Source organism: Balaenoptera borealis (genome assembly GCF_965194805.1).
Source record: "Balaenoptera borealis genome assembly, chromosome: 1".
Classification (NCBI taxonomy): Eukaryota; Metazoa; Chordata; class Mammalia; order Artiodactyla; family Balaenopteridae; genus Balaenoptera; species Balaenoptera borealis.
Genome location: NC_138860.1, coordinates 82,453,922 through 82,472,013, shown reverse-complemented (window position 1 = coordinate 82,472,013; position 18,092 = coordinate 82,453,922). Strand labels below are relative to the sequence as shown.

Below are 18,092 nucleotides of genomic sequence, written 5' to 3'. Positions count from 1 at the left end.
GCTTGAACCCGTGTCCCCTGCATTGGCAAGCGGATTCTTAACCACTGCGCCACCAGGGAAGCCCTCTTGGGGTATTTTTGATGACTCTTCAGAGGATTGTGTAACTCCTGGTAACAATAAACAGCCAATGAATAAATAGTTATCACTTCTTGGAGCTGAAACCCAGGAGTGCCAGGCCACTAGGGCAGCCAGCTGTTGGTGTTTTTCTCGCGGGTTTATCACAGAGGGAACTCAACATTTGCGTGGTTTGTCTTTGTGTGTCTGTGTGAAGGTTCAAGAAGACGGGGAAGCTGCAGGCTCTGAAAGAAAGCAAGACGAGCGTGCACCCACCGTATTCTTTGGGACAGCTGGTCCCTGAGAGGCCCAAGCCCACCCCAGTGCTCGTCCCCCTCATCTCCCCGCCGGTGTCCCCCAGCAGCCTTGGGTCTGACAACACCTCGAGGACTAGCCGACCAGATGTCAGTGGCCCTCAGAGCCCTTATGACATCAGCAACAGAGACTACTTCTTCCCCAGATAGCTGGCTGGCCGGGTGGCACCTGGCAGCCTGAAGTGTCAGGCCCCCTGGACTATGTGGAAGCTGAAGCAGAAACTGGCTTAGCAATAGATGCTCCTCACTGCCATGCCAGCTCATCTCAGGTACTCGGGGCCTCTGGCTTCACCTTTACAGAAGGGCCTCGCAGAAAGTTCTGTGCTGGGTGAAAAAAAGGTTTGCTGCATCTGTTCAGAAGGAAGAGGTGGTTGGGTTTTTGAACCACTCTTCCCCAAATGCCCTGCTTCCAGGGGTTAGAGTGAACTCAGGCCCCCGTGAAGAGAGGGGTGTCAGGACTCTACCGGACACTCAGGTGGGCAGAGCCGGGCGGCTGCACAGGCCTCAGACTCCCCCCGGGCTTGGTGTGGACAAGTTGCTGGCCGCCCGCGCACCCCGACCCACCTCCAGGAGCTGCACCCTCAGGCGGGTGGGATGAATTTCCAGCCAAAGACTCCCCGAGTCGCTTATCTCTTGGCCCACCGCACAGTTTCACCTTCTAGCTTCTTGAAACCCAAGTGCCTTCGCAATTCAGTTTTACTAGGCCTGAGATTGGCTTTTCTTAAACCACCGAGGCTGGGGGAAAGTCTCACCTGCTTTTCTTCACTGAACAGCTGAGAGTGGGGTGATAGTATCTCAGGGCCTGATGGTTTGAAATGGAATTATAATTAGTTCCTCATTAGCATTTTTCTAAATGTGAATGATAGTCCTAGGCACTTGCTGAATCCAGAAGCAACTGCACTGGCTCGATTTCCCTTTTTGGATCCCAGGACTTCAGGAAAGAAGCCGAGGGGGGGTGCTGGGGACAGGGTCTCCATGCTTGTCTGTCGTAGCATTGCTACCGGGACGGCGGCCTCTGCAAACCACCATTCTCCATTCTCCCCCTCCCCTGGCCCTCCAAAATGAGAACTGGCATTAGGGAGGGCTTCTGCCAGTGGTGAAATCAAAGCTGCCTTATTCCAGCTTTGTTTATTTTGGTTTCAGCTGAGCCTGAGTAACCAGGGAAGATAATATTTATGCGAAAAGACAAAAGAACCTGGCAAGAATGGATTTTAATTTGGTTTTTAAAAAACTGCTGACTATTTTATCTTCAGAGAGTGGAAGATGCAGTATTAGCTGAGTGTCAGTATAGAAATAATGGGGGAAAAGCACAATAGCTTTGTTTAGCACAAAACTGAGTCAAGTGGAAAAGGAGGAGAAAAGGAGATTTTGCCCTATTAGAGAAGAGACTCTGGTTTCATTCTAAATTTTGTTTTTGCCTTAAAAAGTGAAAAAAAAAAAAGTCTGCCTCTTCTCTAATTGAGTGGAAAAGCAGCTTGTTACTACTCCCCCAGGCGGCTGAGAAGGAAACGGTGTCCAGCTCCGTGTCACAGTGCTGGGAAGCAAGCCTCCCACGATTACCCAGCAGGTCAGCTGAAAATCCCCACCCCTGAAAGCCACGAGCCCTTGGGTATCAGAGGAGGTTCATTAAAAAAAAAAAATCCCTAAACTTGGTGCCTTCCTCTCTTCAGTTAGTTCCTTGAATGTGATTCAGTTCAGCTAGTATTGAAGCACCGAGTAAATGTCTAGCCGTGACACTGCACTAACCACTTCAGTTCACTTTTCTGTCTGGGCTTTGAAAATTCAGTGATGTTAGTGGTTACCCAAACAAGCACCCTCAAGTATTCTGGGAGGTCCCAGAATGAAGCTGTGATTAAAATCAGTCGTGTAACCACCACTAAAAATTTACCAGACCACAAAACTTTTCTAATAGTCTCCAATTTTAGAAAAATAACCACCAGCACCAGATAGGTGGGGAAAGGATAGAAATGACCATGTTTTATTTACCGTTTGCCAGGTTCAGACTGTTATGATGTTGGACTACGCAGTGATTTTCATTGCTGGCTTTGGCTGTAAATTTCAGGCCCTGTTGCTGCTTTTGGCAGCTAATCTTAACTTGACAAAAGTGAGGCAGGTGGTTTTGTTTTGTTTTGTTTTTCTCTAAATTTTCCTTGACTGAGAACAGCAAAAATGCTGTTAAAGGGAAATATAAGAAATGAGAATCTGCATGAGATAGGGTGATTCTGTGCCCACGGTTCTTTAACTCTTGACAAAGTTTTACCCACGTGTAATATTACCAGAGCCAGGCAGAGCGGTGCTAGTGGAAGATGTGAAATCCAGATAGCTCATGATTGCTGAGAGCTAGGCAGCTTTGATCTCCAAATTGTTATTGCTTTCATTATTATTGGAACGGAACTGCATTTTTTTTTTTTAATTGAAGAGGGTTTTTTTCCCTTTATTTTTTTATAAGCTAGTATAGATGAAGGAAAAATATTTGTCTTCTCTGGGTTGTAGGCCTTGCTCAGTGTACACAGGTATACACCCTAAGCTTTCTCTGTCCTTGAATCTGTGGTTAGTGAATGTGTGTTTCAATCCATAGGTCATTCTTACCTGTGTTTCTGCAGCACACGTGCTGCCTTTTATCCTCAAGTAGTAGTGATGCTACTCACCTAATAACTGTAGCAATCTGCTACACAGCCAGATGTGAAATGTTAGCACAGCGACAATTTTTGTTGAAGATGGGCAACTTATCCTGCTGGGTGGGAAAAGTTGAAAATATGCTAGATCAAGGTCTCAATTAAAGTGGTCATTAATTTTTGTAGCATTAATGAAAAAAAAAAAAGAGGTCGAGGAGGTAGCATTGAATGTGTCTACAAAGCCCTTGGTGACTCTGAGAGCTCTTTGCCCTGATGGAGTCTTGCCCTTGCAGTTCGTTGGCTAGGCTCTTGGCTCACCCCGTGTGTCCGCCATTTCCCAGCTGCCCCCAAGGGAAGGAAACACCATTAACAAGGGGTGGAATCTGCTGCTGGAATGGATTGGGAGCCCACCTGGTGGTGAACAGAGCTGAGCAGGGCAGGCTGGGAGTGGTCATGGTTTGTGGGTTTCCTGCAGAATGTTCAGGAATGCCTTGCCTGGGTGCTTTGGTGCTGAGCTATATCGCTTCATCAAAGGCACTTAAGATTGACCCAGTCGGGGAGGAGTTGGTGAGAAATTTATCTTAATTTGGAGAAGCAGGGGCAACTGGTGGTCCTTGGGAGCACGAGCCTGGATCCCAGCCTTCCACGCAGCAGTTGGCAGTGGGGCTGTTGCTGAAAGGGAGCCCAGGTGGCCCAGCTTCTGTGCCAGACACTCCTGCGCATCCCCGAAAGGTCCTTCCAGCATCGTGTCCTTGGTGTAGCCTGGCCCCAGCGCCAGTGAGTTTCTATGGCAACCTTAATGATTATTAAGGAACATTGTCAGTTGTATGAACATATGCTCAAATGCAGATCTACTTCAGAAGGAAAGGATTGGAACAGCATGTAGCAAGGCTGTTCATTAACAGAGAAACCATATTTGGATGGAGATCACACATCCGTTAAATAGAATACCTCAACTTTACATTGTTTTTTTTTTCTGGAGAGAAATAATAGTTTTAAGTTTTTGTTTTTATTTTTTTACTTAATTACCTGAAAGCAAATACCAAAGGCTGATGATGTCTGTATATGGGGCAAAGGGTCAGTATGATGTCTTTCAATGTTTTCTCTTTTTACTAGCTACTTTGCATTTAAAGTGAAAATTGTAAATGTTTGAAATAAATAAGTTCTAAAACTATGCTTGAGAGGTAATTATGCTTTGGCACCTGGGTCATTTCAAGGAAAGACTTGAATGATTATGGGGGAAAGGGGTAAGGAAAGATGGGTTTAAAGTTAAGGAGGACCATTTTGGGGTGAGCTTCTCCTTAATGCAGGATTAAATTACCTCTGGGAAAAAAATCAGGTAAGTTTAAGAAATAAGTAGCAATTTCTCAAAGACTTTAATGATGAAAGTATTTCCCCAAATGAGCCCTGGGGTTTCTGGAAGGGGCGTGGTTGCTTCTGCCATGTTTACATCATTATCAGGTGATGGACCTGTGGGGAAGGAAAAGGAAGGGCCATTATTCATCAGAAGACTGTTTATTGGACAGGGGGGTGTTAACGGAATCACAAAGGCAACCTTGTACTTCTTGATCATCAGATAGGCTGCATCTGTCCCCTGTTGAAAAGGGTCCTCAATAGGAAAAACTTGGGACACAGCCATCCCATATCTTCCAAACAGAGGAAAGTCATCGTGTGGATGCTCTGTGGATAAGAGTTGCTGTGTAAACAGTTCAGGGCTGGGGAGGAGGAAACTGCATGGAAACCTGGAAATTGTGTAACTCAGACCAAAAGCTGAAGTGTGAGGCCCTGCTGTGTGACACCACCCCACACCCGGCCGCCTGGGCAATCAGAGGAAAGCCTCACGACCACACCTACAGGGCCCATCGACTCCTTGAGGATGCCACCGTCTCTTTTGAGGTTGGTCCCTGTCTTGCAGAAAGCGACACAGGAAACAGATGTCCCTATGGTGGCTTGGCTGTGTAGGCCCCACGGAGGGTGCAGGAGTGGGCGTAAGGGGCAGGAACTGGAAGAGGGTGCGTCCCTCTTCTCCACGGTGTCACTGTTAGGATGACATGCTTACGATGCTCTTTCCAGAAGAATTGGGGGGAGCAGATGGTGAATCTTGTAGAGGATGGCAAGGAACACTCAATTCCTGGAACAGCCACTAAGGAAAGCGTTTTCCTTATTTATTAATGCATAAGGAGACCAAACCTTTCTCCATGTCCGTGGGAAGCACAGGCCAGAGGCAGGGAACTGTGTGCCTTCTTGCAGTAGCAGAAGTGTGCCGTTGAAGGGCCTTACACTGGTCCATGCAGTGTTCAAGGGCTGGGCTGGGGGCACAGCAGCCCCTCCGGCAGAGTGGTGACCAGGTGGGCTGCCTGAGTGGCCTGTCGCTTAAACAATCCTGAGCATGAGAGCGAGCCCTGCACTGTCCTTCAAACACTGACCAACCCCTCCTTTCTCTGTGAAAGTTCTGTCTTCTTGCTGATGTGTGTTACTTAAAAACAACAGAACAACCTTAGCCACGTTTTATTTCATACCAGCAGTTTTCGGTGACCATCCAAAACATGAATACAATGAAGTTTTTCAGTAAAATCCGGAAACACTCATACTATGGGAATATGCAATATTCAGTTAGGATATTTCTACTAAGGTAACTTCAAATTGCTTAGTAAAGCTGCCCAATGTCCACAAAGAAAATAGCCTACTATTTTCTTTTTTTTTAAATTTATTTTATTGAAGTATAGTTGATTTACAATGTTGTGTTAATTTCTACTGTACAGCAAAGTGATTCAGTTATACATATATACATTCTTTTTCATATTCTTTTCCATTATGGGTTATCACAGGGCGTTGAATACAGCTCCCTGTGCTATAAAGTAGGACCTTGTTGTTTATCCATTCTATATAGTTTGCATCTGGGAATTCCCTGGCGGTCCAGTGGTTAGGACTTGGTGCTTTCACTGCCGTGGGCCCAGGTTCGATCCCTGGTTGGGGAACTAAGATCTGACAAGCCATGCTGCATGGCCAAAAAAAAAAAAAAAAAGTTTGCATCTGCTTATCCCAAACTCCCAATCCTTCCCTCCCCCACCCCTACCCCCTTGGCAACCACAAGTCCATTTTAATATTTCATTATGATTTTTTAAAGAATGAAATTTATTGGGAGGACAGTTGAATTCTATTTTGGTTTTTAAATGCACATGCTGCACACTGAGGGTTTTGCAATGACGAATGGTGTAAGTGGGACATTCTGGAGCCTGTGCCCAACCATAGACGAAGAGAGGAGGGAAAGGTGGAGGAGGCGGGCGTGGGCACACCCGCTTGTGTGGGCAGCATGTTTGCCCTGCAGAGTGCAGGTATACACGGGTGTACACTGGACTCACCACAACCAAGCAGGGATTCCAGGTCAGTCTGATGTGGACTGAGATGGTTCTGAAGAAGGTGGTGGTGATGGACCCCGAGCGTGACTGTGGACCGTGATTGTTTCTATGATGAGGTGGGTGCTCTGGGGCCTCGGACTTCAGGCCTTGGCGAACTTCAGTGGATCATGTCCATGGATGGGTCCAGGGATTAGAAGAAGCCCAGGCTCCACCCCAGACCCTCTGAATCACAAAAGTGGGTGTCTGTTGACATGAGCGTAAGGTCCTCGGTTTCTCCTACCGTGCAGCCAGCTCTGAGGGTCTCTGTGCTGGAGACCACAGGGCAGGAGGTGAGATTCTATAGCAACATGTTACTGTGGATAGTAATTGGGTAACAAAATCTGTGGACAGAAAAGAGCTACACCACCGGCCCTACTGGTTACCTAGAAGGCCACCATCCCCTTTTGGTCAAGATGGTCTATTAAAATTAGCTAATAGGGCTTCCCTGGTGGTGCAGTGGTGGAGAATCTGCCTGCCAATGCAGGGGACACGGGTTCGAGCCCTGGTCTGGGAAGATCCCGCATGCCGCGGAGCAACTAGGCCCGTGAGCCACAACTACTGAGCCTGCGCGTCTGGAGCCTGTGCTCCGCAACAAGAGACGCCACGATAGTGGGAGGCCCGCACACTGCGATGAAGAGTGGCCCCCGGTCGCCGCAACTAGAGAAAGCCCTCGCACAGAAACGAAGACCTAACACAGCCAAAAAAAAATAATAATAATAAATAAATAATAATTAAAAAAAAAGTTAACAGGAATTTAGAAAAAAAAATTAGCTAATAATAACGACAACCGTTTATGGACCCTCCACCATGTGCTTGACAAACAGGATATTCTTTCTCATAATGGCACTGCAAGGAAAGTGTTTTCACCTGTTTACAAGTGAGGTCACAGAGGCTCATATTGGTGAAGATAGTGATCTAAGACACCTGAGCTAAGAGGCTGAACTAGATCCCAAACCTATGTCTGCCTGACTCCAAGGCCGGTGCTCTGTGTCCTCACTGTGTGGCCCCTCAGCCCCTGGTGACAACGAAGATGGGCCTATCTTTCCAACCCCTTTTCCAGGCCAGGTGCCCTCACCCTGTGCTGGGTGGGGCCTGGCCCACTCACGCCTGAGGGGAGATGGACCTGGATTCCTCATTTGGTTTATCACACCTGTCAGTGTGGAAGCTGAGACCCTGGGAGTCTGAGCCACACGCTGGTGGCCTCAGCGTGTCCCTGAGGCCACCAGACCCCAGCGCTGCTCACATAATAGGCAGCCACAGAGAAGATGGGCCACAAAGGGGAGGGGCAGCAAGCAGCTCCTTACAGTTAATGATCCTTGATCAGAAACCAAACCAAACCACTTCCCCTCCTCTGTATCAGCCCTGTATCTATTCCTCTGAACTCTGTGTTCTGTTGCTTCCTTGGTGTAAACTTTAATGAACTTCCTTGAAATCCCCTAACTGTGCTTTTTTTTATGGCGTGGGAATCTTTTTCTGTCCACTGCCTCTGAAAGGGTGAATGATCACCACAGTAAGGGGTGGTTCTCTCTGGGCCATGAGATCCATTCAACCACCATGCCGGCTGCAGGGATATAAGAGGAATCAATCCCTCCCCCAGGTGTCAGTCCACCCACTGAGCCACATAATTAAGGTGCAAACGCTCTCTCTGGGAGCAAGTGACTAATCTGGTCTAGGGAGTCGGGGAAGGAAGGGATAGGGAGAGTGAAGACGGAGGAGGAGGGCTCCGGGTGAAGGGGGCGGCCCAGGGAGGCTGCTGGTGCAGGGCCTGGGGCTGGGGGGGAGGCCTGCCTTGGACATGCTCTGTGGTGAGCAATTTTTTGATATTCTAAGAGCATTAGGGAGCTGCTTGAAGACCAGATTTGCACCTTCTTTTTTCTTTTATGCATATTAAAAATTTTTTCATGAGCCTGTATGTTTTTACAACTAGAGTAAGCTTTTCACTAACTAACTATAATCCCTCTGTTTTGGGATAGTTCAGCCAGGCTGTACTGCCTATGAAAAATTATTTATTAAAAAGTGCAAGACGGGACTTCCCTGGCGGCAAGGAATCCAGTTAAGAATTCACCTGCCGCGGCTTCCCTGGTAGCTCAGTGGTTAAGAATCCGCCTGCCAATGCAGGGGACACGGGTTCGAGCCCTGGTCCGGGAAGATCCCACATGCCACGGAGCAACTAAGCCCGTGTGCCACAACTACTGAGCCTGCACTCTAGAGCCCTGAGCCGCAACTACTGAGCCCACGTGCCACAACTACTGAGCCTGTGCTCTAGAGCCTGCGAGCCACAACTACTGAGCCCACATGCCACAACTACTGAAGCCTGTGTGCCTAGAGCCAGTGCTCCGCAACGAGAGAAGCCACCGCAATGAGAAGGCTGCACACCGCAGTGAAGAGTAGCCCCGGTTCACCGCAACTAGAGAAAACCCACGCACAGCAACAAAGATGCAATGCAGCCAAAAATAAATAAATAAATAAAATAAATTTTTTAAAATGCTTAAAAAAATACTATATTGCTAAAAAGTGCTAACCAGTGTCTGAGCCTTCAGTGAGTTGCACATAATCTTTGCTGGTGGAGAGTCTTGGCTCATTGTTGATGGTGCTGACTGATCAGGTGGTGGCTGCTGAAGGTTGGGATGGGGGTGGCAATTTCTTAAAATAAGACAACAGTGAAGTTTGCTGCATGGATTGACTCTTCCTATCATGAATGATTTCTCTGTAGCCTGCAGTGCTGTTTGATAGCATTTTACCCACAATAGACCTTCTTTCAAAACTGGAGTCAATCTTCTCAAACCCTGCTGTTGGTTTATCAACTAAGTTTATGTAATAGTCCAAATCCTCTGTTGTCATTTCAACAACTGTCACAGTTTCTTCACCAGGAGTAGAAGAAACATCTACATCTCTGCTCATCCATAAGAAGCATCTCCTCATCCATTAAAGTTTTATCATGAGATTATAGCAATTCAGTCATATATTCAGGTTCCACTTCCAATTCTAGTTCTCTTATTATTTCCACCACACCTGCAGTTACTTCCTCCACTGAAGTCTTGAGCCCTTCCAAGTCATCCGTGAGGGTTCCAATCAACTTCTCCCAAACACCTGTTAATGTTGATATTTTGATCTCTTCCCATGAACCACAAATGTTCTTAATGGCAACCAGAATGGCAAATCCTTTCCAGAAGGTTTTCAATTTCCTTTGCCCAGATCCATCAGAGGAATCACTATCTACAACAGCTAGAGCCTTATGAAATGTATTTCTTAAAGACTAAGACTTGAAAGTTGAAATTACTCCTTGATCCATGGGCTGCAGGGTGGATGTTGTGCTAGCAGGCATGAAAACAACATTAATCTCGTTGTACACCTCCATCAGAGCTCTTGGGTGACCAGGTTCATTGTCAATGAGCAGTAATATTTTGAAAGGAATCTTTTCTCCTGAGCAGTAGGTCTCAACAGTGGGCTTAAAATATTCAGTAAAACATATTGTAAACAGAGGTGCTGTCATCCAGGCTTTGTTGTTCCATTGATAGAGCACAGGCACAGTTGATTTAGCATAATTCTTAAGGGCCCTAGGGTTTTTGGAATGGTAAATGAGCATCAGCTTCAAGTCACCAGGTGCATTAACCCCTAACAAGAGTCAGCCTGTCCTTTGAAGCTCTGAAGCCAGGCATTGACTACTCCTCTCTAGCTATGGAAGTCCTAGATGGCATCTTCTTCCAATAGAAGGCTGTTTTGTCTACACTGAAAATCTGTTGTTTAGTGTAGCCACCTTCATTAATGATCTTTGCTGGATCTTCTGGATAAGTTGCTATAGCTTCTACTTCAGCACTTGCTGCTTCACCTTGTACTTTGATGTTATAGAGATGGCTTCTTTCCTTAAACCTCATGAACCAACCTCTGCTAGCTTCAAACTTTTATTTTGCAGCTTCTTCACATCTCTCAGCCTTCATAGAACTGAAGAGAGTTAGGGCCTTGCTCTCGATTAGACTTTGGCTTATGGGAATGTTGTGGCTGGTTTGACCTTCTATCCAGACCACTCAAACTTTCTCCATGTCAGCAATAAGGCTGTTCTGCTTTCTTATCATTCTTGTGTTCACTGGAGTAGCACTTTTAATTTCCTTCAAGAACTTTTCCTTTGCATTCACAACTTGGCTAAAACTTTTTGGTGCAAGAGGCCTAGATTTCAGCCTGTCTTGGCTTTAGGTGTGCCTTCCTCACTAAGCTTAATCATTTCTAGCTTTTGACTTAAAGTGAGAGACTCTTCCTTTCACTTGAACACTTAGAGGTCATTGTAGGGTTACCAATAGGCCTAATTTCAATATTGCTGTGTCTCAGGGAATTGGGACGCCCGAGCAGGGGATGGGGGAAATGGCTAGCCAGTGGAGCAGTTAGAACACACACAATATTTATTGATTAAGCCCATCATCTTATATGGGCATGGTTCATGGTGCCCCAAAACAATTACAAGAGTAACATCAAACATTACTGATCACAGATCACCATCACAAATATAATAATGATGAACAAGTTTGAAATACTATGAGAATTACCAAAATGTGACACAGAGACAGGTGAGAGGATGTTGTTGGAAAAATGACACCAATAGACTTGCTCGATGCAAGGTTGCCATAAACCTTCAACTTGTAAAAATCGCAGTATCTATGAAGTGCATTGAAGTGCAATAATACGAGGTATGCCTGTCTAGGTACAGCAATTAAGAGCCACTCCAGAATTAGACCTGCGCTGCAATCTGGGCTACCACTTACTATGTGACTGACCCAGTGTCTATCTGAAAAATGAGGCTACCTGGTTCACTGAGTTTTGGAGGATTAAAGCAAGATAATGTAGCATGAAAAGCATTTGTTTAGGAGCACACCTGGTGTGTAGCCAAGAGTCTATTCTCATTACTTATATCTTGGCCTTTCACAGGGTCAAAATCCAACACTCAACAAACCCTGGGCTCTTGTAAACGTGTTCAACCTGAATTCTGAAAACAATTACTCAATTGCTCTGGTGATGTTGGGGAGGTGAATATTTCTCAATGCAAACTTCCTTTTCTGTTAACACAGATGGGAAAAAACAATAAGCACTTGTACCACTGGGTGGCAGTTTATATAAATGTTCAATGGAAATTAAGACTTTGATAGCGAAAGACTCAACACTATAGCCTTCTTCTAGAAACTCAAATGAATTTATTTGTGCGTTTCTAAACAGTTGCCTCCAGTGGTGGTTCTCAGCCCTGGCTGGGTATCAAAATCACCTGGTAGAGGTTTTTTTTTTTTTTAAAGTTTTAATTTATTGGTTGATTGATTGCTTGATTGCTATGTTGGGTCTTCGTTTCTGTGCTAGGGCTTTCTCTAGTTGCGGCAAGCGGGGGCCACTCTTCATCGCAGTGTGCGGGCCTCTCACTATCGTGGCCTCTCTTGTTGCGGAGCACAGGCTCCAGACGCGCAGGCTCAGTAGTTGTGGCTCACGGGTCTAGTTGCTCCGCGGCATGTGGGATCCTCCCAGACCAGGGCGCGAACCCGTGTCCCCTGCATTGGCAGGCAGATTCTCAACCACTGCGCCACCAGGGAAGCCCCTGGTAGAGGTTTAAAAAACTTAGATTCATCACAGATTGCAGCATCACATCCCATGGATGGGCTGGGGGCATCTGTATGAATAACAAACAAGGGTAAAAACAAAAGCAAAGCCACAACTCTGATGCCTAGTCAGGGACAAGGACAAATGTAACAACCACCTACTCAGGAAGAAGACTGCCGAGGAAACGGAAGAGGAGAGCTTCAGTGTGGTCCTGTTTTATTTGGGAAGGAAAACCTAACAGGAGGGCTCTAAAGGTGAACTCAGAAAAAAAAAAAAATTAAGGTCATGTCTGCTGGTTATGTTCTGTTGTGGTTTGTTTACACATTTCATCAACGGTGATTGCAAATGAAACTTTTGACCCTCTCTGCTATAGCAGAAAAGTGTTTTTTATGAAGGGAGGTGATTCTCAAAACTAATTGACTCAAGCAGAAACACTGGTTTTCCTGGAATAATGTTTATTTAAAGTTACATTTCAGAGTAAACCAATCTTCAGGAGGGCATGCAGCTTGTACTGGCTACTGCAATACATCCAGAAATTTTTATAGAATCTTTCTGATATAATATAAATTACTAAAGCACTACCGATAGGCACCTGTATTACATACAATCTTCAGATATTTTCAAAAGTTAAAACTATGTATTAGTTGATACTTAAAATGTTAAGGCCCCCTGACAAGATAACTGAATGGGTAAGAAGGTGACAAAATGAGATGCCTGTCTCAATGATCTGTTGCCAGCATATTCATTAAAATTTCAGATTCTAAACGACATGATCCAGCCATAGTCCAGAGGCCTCGTGACGATGGTTGTATGAGGTTGCAAATCACCCTTTCCGCAGGAAAGGGCAGATTTCAAGATGGCAACTGCTGTGTCATCATTTTGTTGCTAAGGATTGTATCAGAAATCCTTCAGAAAACCCTGCCCTAAATGCGCTTTGTTTTCCCACTGCAGTTTTCTTTTTCTCCATTAGATGGCAGTAACACACCACCGTTTTCTTTCTATAGGGTCAGAAATTAAGGAGAATAAATTAAGGTTCACTGCAGGCCAAGTTTCTCTAAGTCCAAGTTAATGGGGGTACAAAAAATTGAAGACAACAATAAAGAAGAGTGATTCTAAAGAGATCATGAGGCCAAAATAGTGCTGGTTACAGAAAATAAGAAAGAGACAACGAATGAATGAGACACGTGTGAGAAAGATATCAAATAAACTCTGCTAAATATTAAAAGGATGAGGAGAGAAGGGAAATGAAATATCCCCCCTAGACTGAAGGAAAAATGAGCCATTAACCTTTGACTATAAAAGGACACTTTAATAGAATAGAAAGGCTACTCTCATTTAAAAAGCAACCTGAAGAATGTCTCAAATGCTCAGTTGTTCTTCTGAATTAAGTATTAAGATTTATTCACTAACAGTGGCCATTAAGAGACTAATGACGTAGTCAAATGACCCAATTAATAAATTAGGATTATTTTCCTACCGATCTCAAAATCTTCTGGCTGTCCCTATGGATTATCTGCCCACCTCCCCGTCCTCTGGCAGAGGCCAATAAATGAGTAACAATTCGGCAAAGCATGGAAACTTTGAACAGATAATAAAGGCTCTTTTTATATACGATTCTTAAGAAAGTACTTTGGATAACTAAAAAGGACACTTCCATCCTCAGAACAGAACAGGCATATCAGCATTTACCTTTTTGTACATATATTACCATTTCTCCATTATTTTATTCCTACTTATTTAAATACACCAACTCCAGTGGTTGAAATCCATCCTGATAAAACAGCTATGGTAGCAAAATAAATAGAAATGTCCCTTTACCCTCTGTTCTTATAGGCCTGAAATGAGCCAATGAAATAAACTCATAACCTGGAACAGAGCATTTTTTTAAAAGGAGGTGTGATAAAGGGGAAGGAACAGTTGTAGGAAGCTCCATGGATGCTAAAATTCAAGGCAAATGAGTACAAATTTGCTAGAAGACATTATTCCCTCCAGAAAGAATCAGAAAATATTTTGGGAGACTGAATGAATTCAAAAGAAGTATGACTACAGGAAAATACTTGTATCAAGACAAAATGACAAAAAGCACAAGCATTCAGAGCTCAGAGAGGAGACATGTCAAGAGGGCTTCAGATCAGCTGGCCCTGGAGGCTTAACAAGGAAGCCATTAGGGAAACCCTGCTGGGCCTAATTGTTTTTAGAACATATGGTACTTTGTGCCACCACCCAGCTGTGAATTCCCTGGCTTTTGTCAGCTTGTGTCACAACCTTAAGAAGAAAATAGTAGCTTACCCCCCTTCTACGAATTTACTATATTTCTTCTTATTATAACCTCCTGTACAATTGTGAAGGAACTGGACTATATATAAACTCCACATCTCCACTTTTAATTACATAAAGAAAACAGCATGACTGTCACAGAAAAACAATATAGAGAAAGCACAATACTGAGCCTATGATAGAAGCTCAATAAATACTTAATGTATCAGGTCTGCTTTCAAAATGTTATTTCATTATTACATTCATCACAGTTGCTGGGTATGGGCCAAAAATCATTTAGTGCACGAAGAAAAATTTTACAAAGCTTTCAGCATTTATTAAAATTAGGGTAACTGCTGTATTTCCTTTGTAGAATAAGTTTAAGTAAAAAATAAGGTTTCATTTCTAGAATGTTGAACTGAAAATAAGTTTAACAGAATGAATTATTTGTATATGGAAGATAATAAATATTTGTTTAATGGAATTGGAACTACAAATGCTAAAAATTAAAAAAAAAATCTCGTACTAAAGATATAGTACGTAAACCAATACATTAAAAAATTCTATCAGTACTTAAAAAACAGAACATTCTTGACTAATAAAATCTTTGACATCCAGTGAGGAAAAGTTCCTTTCAAATTTTTAAAAACGAAGATCACACAACTCTTTGGCTACAATCTTAACTGAATAAAGAAGCGAATATTTACTAATCTCTAAATCATAATAGTAAAATGATAACTAATAACTAGAAGGATATGTTTTCCTAAAAATTAACCGAATCAACATTTCTTTTGTGTATTTAACGTTAGTTACAAAAGTTAACTTTTCATTGATGACAGTCAGCACATTTGCATCTGGACCAGTTTCAAGAACCAAATTACAAACCCCAGAATACAGAAACATCTGCTCAGTTGTAATTACAGAGCCACTCACTGTAGCCTTCTCACAGTATGCCATTCCCACGGTTTTTTTTTCACAGTAAGTACATTGGCGATACAAGTTCACAATAAATCATAAAGATAATGGTACTATGAATATTATTTTAATATCTTTAAGCAGTAGTAGATAGAGAAAATGCCAGTCTTTTAAAATATTTTTATACGGTGCCAACCAGTCTGCTTTGTACAGCATGAGAGAAAATTTGCAGGTTTTAGAGACCCAGTTCACACAATCATATCCTAGAGTTTATGTATATATATATATATATATATAAATATATATATATATATATAAATATATATATATATATATTTATATATATATATATATATACACACACACACACACACATATATCTGCTGCGCGACTTGTGGGATCTTAGTTCCCCAACCAGGGATTGAACCCCGGGCACTGGGCAGTGAGACTGTGGAGTTCTAACCACTGGACCGCCAGGGAACTCCCTATATATATATATTTTTAAGTTACTCTAAAATACAAAGCGAATCCAATTTTAGGGATAAAAATTAAAAATGGCTCCAATAACTAAAATGAACAAAGGTGAAACAAAAGATATCAGAAGTTCTGTATAATTATTCAATAAGAAAACAGTTGTTGAGCTTTGTAAATTTTCAGATTTGTTAAAAATCAGAAATGAAATCTTCGTTGTACATTTTATTCTATAATTCAGAATAATGGTAACGCTGCCAATGTTTAATTATATTGGTGATTCTTAAATCAGGGGCATCTTCCTTCTTATTTATGCTTATATTACTGATTTGCTGAAAAGGTCCACAGAAATTGAGAAAACACAAACTTTCTTAATAATCCTTTTGCCAGACCCTACAGTTGTGAATTTTTATGGACTCCGGAGCTGAACTAGGACCCTCAAGAGTGAAATATAGCTTTCTCCAAAGTGCCCACTATTTACTTATTTTCCACTGTTCATGCTTTTCCCCCAAGAAGGGGTCCTGTATTACATGCTCTTTGGGTCCACATGATCATCTTTTGTTGTCTTATGTAAAAGCCAAGTGCATTTTTGTTGGTTTGTTTGGAGACCAGGTATTCCACGGAACAACTAGCACATTTTTGGAGAATCTTAATATTTCTGGACTCCTGACTTACCTTTCCTGAGGGTCACGCCCCAAATAGAGCACCCTACGCCAGGACTGGAGGCAACTGGTAAATTATGGTTTCTCATTGTAGAACTGTTTAGCAAGGAGAAAAGGGACAGGTCAGTAGCCAAGTGTCATGGAATGGATTCAAGGCCGAAGACTTTTTGACTCCTAAATGAAGCGTCCCGCTTCCTCCAAAATATTATGGTGCAGTCCAGCCTTGTCCCCTGAGATACTGGTTGGGTGCTGATGCCCTCCTAGGTGTGAGAGGCCCCGCTGGGGCTTTTGGTGGCTGAACCTTAGTGCAGCTTGCTGTGCACAGGGTAGAGCAAGGTCATATGTTCTGCCCCCTTGAAAGGCAGCTTCTCATTGGAATAATAGTGTACCACTTCCGGGATGCTGTCAAAGACAGCACTCGTCTGATTCAGGGTATACTTGTTGTCTTTGGTCTGAGCCACTATGATGTGGACACATCCTTGACTAGTCCTGGAACAAAACCAAAATTGAGGAGACATGAGTGAGTGAGCAGAGGGATCCCTCCCCCCTGAAAACAATCTCAGCCAGAGTCACAGGCGAACAGGTTCCCATCCATTCCTGGAATTGTGATATACGAACAGAAATGCATTCAGCACTCCAGTGACGCTCTCAGAAGCTTCACAGCCCTCAGCTAAATGTGTATCATCCTTGGGTTGTTTATCCTTAATACACACAAGTCATCAGGCACTGGACCAAAAAGAAAAAAAAAAATGTCCAGTCCCTCCTGGCCCCCAAATTGCCAAACTAGTGCTTAAGCCCAAGTGTGAGACCACGAAGGTGAGGTTTAAACTCACCCTCTTTGTCATGGCTAAAAGGACATGTGTAAGGTTTCCTCCTTCTTTCCTCCCCAAAGAACACATTAAGAAGAATAATAATAATAAAACTGTTTCCTTCCTCCCCCCACGGCCAACCCAATCTGGAAAGACTGTTCCTGGTTGTGGATAATGACAGCTGGCACCGAAGGCTCAAAGATCTAATCCACGAGCACCAGTCTCAGGGACACAGCAAAGCTATTCCTGGTATTGTGTATCTGGTGGCCTATCCCGTTTTCTGAGCCATGCTGCTCCCCCCGACAACCTCTTATCCCCTCCAGTCTGATTGTTTCAGCTGCAGGGGCTCAGCTTCCTCAGGAAGGAAATGCTGTTAGGGCTCTTGACAATGATCCTCCAATATAGCACCACTGAACTCGCAAGAGCAAAGAGAATTTCCATGACACCAGCTCCACCAGGCCTACCAGGCCGAAATGAATGTTCTGTGTACAACTGGGCAGGGGAGTCATTGCAAGGCAGTGTTTCCTTTTTCATCAAAAGAAACTGGTACCAAAATTGCAGCTGGCATTTTGACAATCAAGGGATCTGATTTATTAAAGTCCCAAACACTAGGGAATAAAAGAACCACTGAACTATCCTGTTAGAAATTACTTTTTTTTATCAGGAATTATTTCTCTGCTGAGAGGACCTACTTTAGATCACGTAATGTAAGGCAGAAAGTGATCAATGTACAACAATAATAAAATAGGACTCTCTTTATCATAAGAGATATTGGGACATTTACCCAATACCAATTCGGTATTCTTTTTTTTTTTTTTTTGGCCATGCCATGCGGCTTGCAGGAACTTAGTTCCCCAACGAGGGATTGAACCTGGGGCCACACGTCAGTGAAAGTGCTGAGTCCTAACCACTGGACCGCCAGGGAATTCCCCCGATTTTGCATTCTAATCAGAGCATGTCATACTCTGTTGTCCAAGCAAATGCATCTTATTTTCTGACAGTACATACCCCTGTGAACCACCTTCAA

The 18,092-nt window shown here is 43.6% G+C and overlaps 2 protein-coding genes across 16 annotated transcripts in view; one reads left to right on the top strand and one right to left on the bottom strand.

The window, feature by feature from the left end:
- Nucleotides 1–4,159, top strand: part of IL6R (interleukin 6 receptor) — a 51,300-nt gene extending 47,141 nt beyond the window's left edge. For 13 of the 14 annotated variants that reach the window (XM_082353793.1, XM_082353787.1, XM_082353790.1 and 10 more), the window contains one exon: nt 272–4,159. In XM_082353793.1, the coding sequence (XP_082209919.1) occupies nt 272–518 (247 nt within the window). In that variant the 3' untranslated portion in view covers nt 519–4,159. The remainder of the gene's footprint in view (nt 1–271) is intronic. The other variant, XM_082353794.1, reaches the window with a different exon arrangement.
- SHE (Src homology 2 domain containing E) overlaps nt 3,154–18,092 on the bottom strand; it is a 30,932-nt gene continuing 15,993 nt past the window's right edge. For both annotated transcript variants that reach the window (XM_082355401.1, XM_082355402.1), the window contains exon 6: nt 3,154–16,745. In XM_082355401.1, the coding sequence (XP_082211527.1) occupies nt 16,559–16,745 (187 nt within the window). In that variant the 3' untranslated portion in view covers nt 3,154–16,558. The remainder of the gene's footprint in view (nt 16,746–18,092) is intronic.